The following is a 4,528-nucleotide window of genomic DNA, read 5'->3' on the forward strand; positions in this document are numbered from 1 at the left end:
GCCCGAGGCCTTCTGCGTGAAGAGAAGGGGAGCCTTCTCCCCGCTGAAAGATAACTTCATTAAATTATCCACTTTCCATTTGAATTAAAGGGAGGCGGATGGGTTTGTGGCGGCAGCGGGGGCTTCGCTGGGAGACGCTTTGGCTCCGTGGATGGGGCGAGCCCTCCTTGTGTGTATTTTGGTGATGGGATGACAATGGGGGTGTGGGAGACGGCTCTGAGTCACCCTGGCAGGGCTGGAGCCCCATTGGCAGGGCTGGAGCCCCATTGGCGGGGCGGCCGGCGGGGTGGGGGTCGCCGGCGGCGGGGCAGAGGGGGCTCATAAGGCGGGGAGCGGCCAGAGCCGCCCGCACAGCGAGGCACCATGGAGCTGCCCAGCCGCAACGGTGAGGGGCTGCGGGGGCTGGAGACCCCGACCGCCGAGGCTGGCTGGGAGGGTGGTGGTGGTGATGGTACTGGAGCCTCTGACTGCCGGAGTCAGGGCAAGCAGGGAGGTTGGTGGTGGTGATGATGATGATGGTGTTGGTGCTGGAGCCCCTGACCGTCGGGGTTGGGGCTGGCAGGGAAGGTGGTGGTGGTACTGGAAACCCCGACCGCCGGGATTGGGACTGGCAAGGAGGTTGGTGATGGTTCTGAAGCTCCTGACCGCCGGGGTTGGGGCAAGCAGGGAGGTTGGTGTTGGTGATGATGATAGTAGTGGAGACACCGACCGCTGGGGTTAGGGCTGGCAGGGAGGCTGGTGATGGTGCTGGAGCCCCCGTCCACAGGGGTTCTGGCAAGCAGGGAGGTTGTTGGTGGTGCTGGTACTGGAAAACCCGACCACCGAGGCTGGGGCTGGCAGGGAGGATGGTGATGGTGCTGGAGACCCTGACCGTCGGGGCTGGGGCTGGCAGGGAGGCTGGTGGTGATGGTGACGATGATGGTGACAGTACTGGAGCCCCTGACTGCCGGAGTCAGGGCAGCCAGGGTGGTTGGTGATGGTACTGAAGCCACGGACTGCCGGGGCTGAGGCAAGCGGGGCGGGTTGGTGATGATGATGGTGACAGTACTGGAGCCCCTGACCGCCGGGGTGGGCAGGGGGGGTGCTGATGGCTGTGGTCGAGCCGGAGCCCCTGACCGCCGGTCCCTCTCCCCGCAGACGAGCCCCGGTCGCGTCCCGCCGGTCCCGGCCCGGGGCGGGAGGGCGGCCGCAGGAAGAGAACCACCTTCAGCAAGGCCCAGCTGGAGCTGCTGGTCCGCGCCTTCGAGAAGGAGCCCTACCCCGGCATCGCCCTGCGGGAGCAGCTCTCCGGCCTGACCGACATCCCTGAGTCCAGGATCCAGGTGAGAGGAGCGGGAGGGGCTGCGGGCAGCTGCCCCCTGTCCCGGGCACCGGGGACGGGCGCTCAGCCTCGGTGTCCCCGCAGGTCTGGTTCCAGAACAGGAGAGCCCGGCAGCTCAACCACAAGAGGAGCGAGGCCTGTGGGAAGCAGAAGTTGTCCCGCTGCGGCGGCGGCTGCGCGGCCGGGGGGCCTCTGAGGCAGGAGCCGAACCTCCTGCGGCCCCAGCCCGGCCTCCCGGGGGGACACCAGAGCTTCTCCGCTCACCCCTCGTCCTACTCGGGGCTCGACACCCACTTCAGGAGCTTGGATAACACCTTTGGAGCCCCAGGTCAGACTCCAGCTCACTTCGGTTTGGACTGTATGGGAAAGGGGGTCCCGCCGAGTGCGGGAAGCGTGGGGAGCACCCCCCAGCTCTCCCTCCCCGCGCAGCAGGCACAGGAATACCCGTGCCTGAAGAAATCTTTCCCTGAAAGCTGCTACTCGGATGCAGATGTTTTCCAGTCACGTACAGAGGATCACCAGTACCTGGCAGCGAAGGAGACCGCGTATAGGAGACCGGTTTTAAACTACCTAAACGCTAACCAGGGTGACTTTTGTGCCAAGTCAAATGTTTCTTCCTTTTGGAAAGGCTCCGCTTTCGATTATGGAGAAGGGGAATTGAAGCTTGAATTGGAGCAGATGAAGTACACCCCACCTCTGGTTGGGGCTGGTCACGCCAGTCCTCCTCTGGGGCTTCCGAAACATGAAGCGGGAGGGTATCCAGGGATGCTTGCCGCTCCGGCCCCATCCTTTGGGCAGCAGCTGCTGGAGTCAGTGAGTGACTATGACCCTCATTGGCTGGGGGTGAGGAATGAAATTTGGGGAGGTGGGTTAGATTCGCTGTTTGAGAATGAGCAAAATGGGGAGCCAGGTGGGCTGAAAAGTTACCTTTTTGGTTTTGATGGCCAGAGGTCAACTTGTCACACGTGAAACTGTGATGGTGGCTCTGTTTGCCTCATAAAAAAAAAAGTATTTTTTTGTTTTGATTGGCAGTGTTGTCCAAAGTGGCTGAAGGTTTTGCAGGTCCAAGTATGGAGGGCTTGCTTTGAGTTTTGTGCCTGCCTGGAAGGAAAAGCAAAATTAGCAAGGGGTACAGGAGAACAGCCTGGGGAAGAGGTGCTGCCTCTTGGCCCCATCCTAAGGGAAATGTCACCAAGCTGCTTGCAGTATTCCTGCCTGGCTTTGGTTATTGGGAGCTGAATGTTAGTGTGCAGGTACAGACCACTCTTCACAAATGTGTCAGTATGGGAGATATAACCTTTTTATGTTCAATATGTGCTGGATTAATTCTGCCAGCAGGCTTGGGACCACAACGCTGTTTTTGTCTTCATCCTGGTCAGAATTCACCTGCTTTAACTTAAGAAATTTGTAGAAAACGGGCTTATTTATAGCTTTTAGTGGAAAAAGTGCTATCATGACAGGGGTACCAGCACAGGAAAAGCAGCTTTGGTGGCGGCAGGGGACAGTTCACTGGGTGTTTGCAGTTTAGGTGTATTCCTGATAAACAACACTGCTGGTCTTTTCCTATATACTTAATGTATAGTGTTTTCATTTAAAAATGACTACCTGTGTAGCTTCTTAAAAGGCAATATTTTTGTAATATCCTTTTGTATAATTTTTTTCAAGCTGTAGTTTTCTATTTGCCAAATGACCTGGGTGATAATGAACTTGTAGAACTGCACTGATAGGAAAAAAAAGATTTAATTCTGTGCCATCTCTGCACGTTGAGCCTATGTTTAGACCTCTCAGGGCCCACGGCCATCTGAGACACCAATGTAAACATGGAAGTGTTCTTTGTGTGTCTCTGGAGAGCTGCTGTGGTTGTGTATTAAAGCAATATTTGACCTAGGATGCTGCAAACTATATGTGCAAATATTTTTATGTTTTAAATATGTGATTCTGGAATATTTTGAGTATGTCTAGATTTTAATACATTTTATTAATGTACTGACCTTGTTTATAGAACATGAGAAACATTTTAAAAATAAAATGTAAATGCAAATCATTATTTTATTAATAAAAAGTTGATGTCTCCATGAAAAGTTGTCTATTATGACATGTACACAAGAAGTCCAGAAAATTAGTCCCGATTCTTGGCAGTAATTTTTAGCTGTTTTTGTGAAGAATTCACTTAACTTTCCTGCCTTGACCCAAAGCATTGAACACACACTGTGTTATGGAAGAACTACAGCTTTAGACAACAGTTGCAAGGCATTTTGAATGCAAAAGGGAGCATCTGAGAACTATGCACAAGGTCATGATTATATTTATGATTGTATATATGACTGCTTTAGTAAACTTCTTTAAAAGTGTGCATCAAGTCTTATTTCTCTATTTGCATATAGCCTCTCCCTCATAAGACCTAGTTAATGAGAAGTGAGAGTTGTCCCCAGGAACAGACAGAACGAGAGGAATTATTTTACCCATGAAAAGACAAAAGACTGGTGTTCACAAGTGTGTAGCAAAACAAGCTTGTTTTGTGAAGGGTAAGTTTAAGAGGAGAAAGGACATAAAATCATAGAATGGTTTGGGCTGGAAGGGACCATAAAGATCATCCAGGCCCAACTCCCGTGCTGTCAACAGGGACACCTCCCACTGGATCAGGTTGCTCAAAACCCCATCTACCCCAGTTTGAACACCTCCAGGGATGGGGCAGCCATGACTTCTCTGGGCAACCTGTGCCAGTGCCTCATCACCTTCACAGGAGAACATTTCTTTCCACTATCTCGTCTAAATCTCCATTCAGCTTAAAAATCCCTCCTCCCTATTCTGTCCTTGCACTCCAACAGATCCATGTCCTTCCTGTGCTGAAGACTCCTGAGCTGAATGCAGGACTCTAGGTGAGCAGAGCGAGGGGCAGAATCCCCTGCCTCGCTCTGTTGATCACTTCTGATGCAGCCCAGGTTACGGCAGCGGAACACCAGAACACAAATTATGGGCTTATTCAACTTGTAGGAGGCATTACACTTTCACAGCGACGGTGTCAGTAGGTGCCCCTGGACGTGCACGGCAAAAGCAACACTGCTGTGATTCAAGTCAGTAACTCTGTGGAAGAGGTGAGGCAGGAATGTAGGGTGTTCAATATTGGACTACTCCTCTGCTGTCAAATGCTCCCGTCAGTAGCAGAAAGAAGGATTTTGTATGTTGAATATTGTAAACTGTTTTTTC

At 52.7% G+C, this 4,528-nt stretch overlaps 1 protein-coding gene across 1 annotated transcript; it reads left to right on the forward strand.

Moving 5' to 3' along the window:
- The first annotated feature begins 363 nt into the window (after positions 1 to 363).
- On the forward strand, positions 364 to 2,290 carry LOC138724264 (uncharacterized). Its single transcript, XM_069864147.1, has 3 exons — positions 364 to 493; positions 1,138 to 1,322; positions 1,406 to 2,290. Exons 1-3 carry the CDS (start codon positions 364 to 366, stop codon positions 2,288 to 2,290), a joined length of 1,200 nt encoding a protein of 399 aa, XP_069720248.1.
- The last annotated feature ends 2,238 nt before the right edge of the window (positions 2,291 to 4,528 follow it).

Source organism: Phaenicophaeus curvirostris, chromosome 9 (genome assembly GCF_032191515.1).
Source record: "Phaenicophaeus curvirostris isolate KB17595 chromosome 9, BPBGC_Pcur_1.0, whole genome shotgun sequence".
Classification (NCBI taxonomy): Eukaryota; Metazoa; Chordata; class Aves; order Cuculiformes; family Cuculidae; genus Phaenicophaeus; species Phaenicophaeus curvirostris.

Coding starts and splice junctions, on each gene's coding strand:
- LOC138724264 (XM_069864147.1), top strand. CDS start 364: ATGGAGCTGCCCAGCCGCAACGGTGAGGGGCTGCGGGGGCTGGAGACC. Junction 494..1,137: donor GAGTCAGGGCAAGCAGGGAG/GTTGGTGGTGGT, acceptor CTCTCCCCGCAG/ACGAGCCCCGGTCGCGTCCC. Junction 1,323..1,405: donor TCCCTGAGTCCAGGATCCAG/GTGAGAGGAGCG, acceptor GTGTCCCCGCAG/GTCTGGTTCCAGAACAGGAG.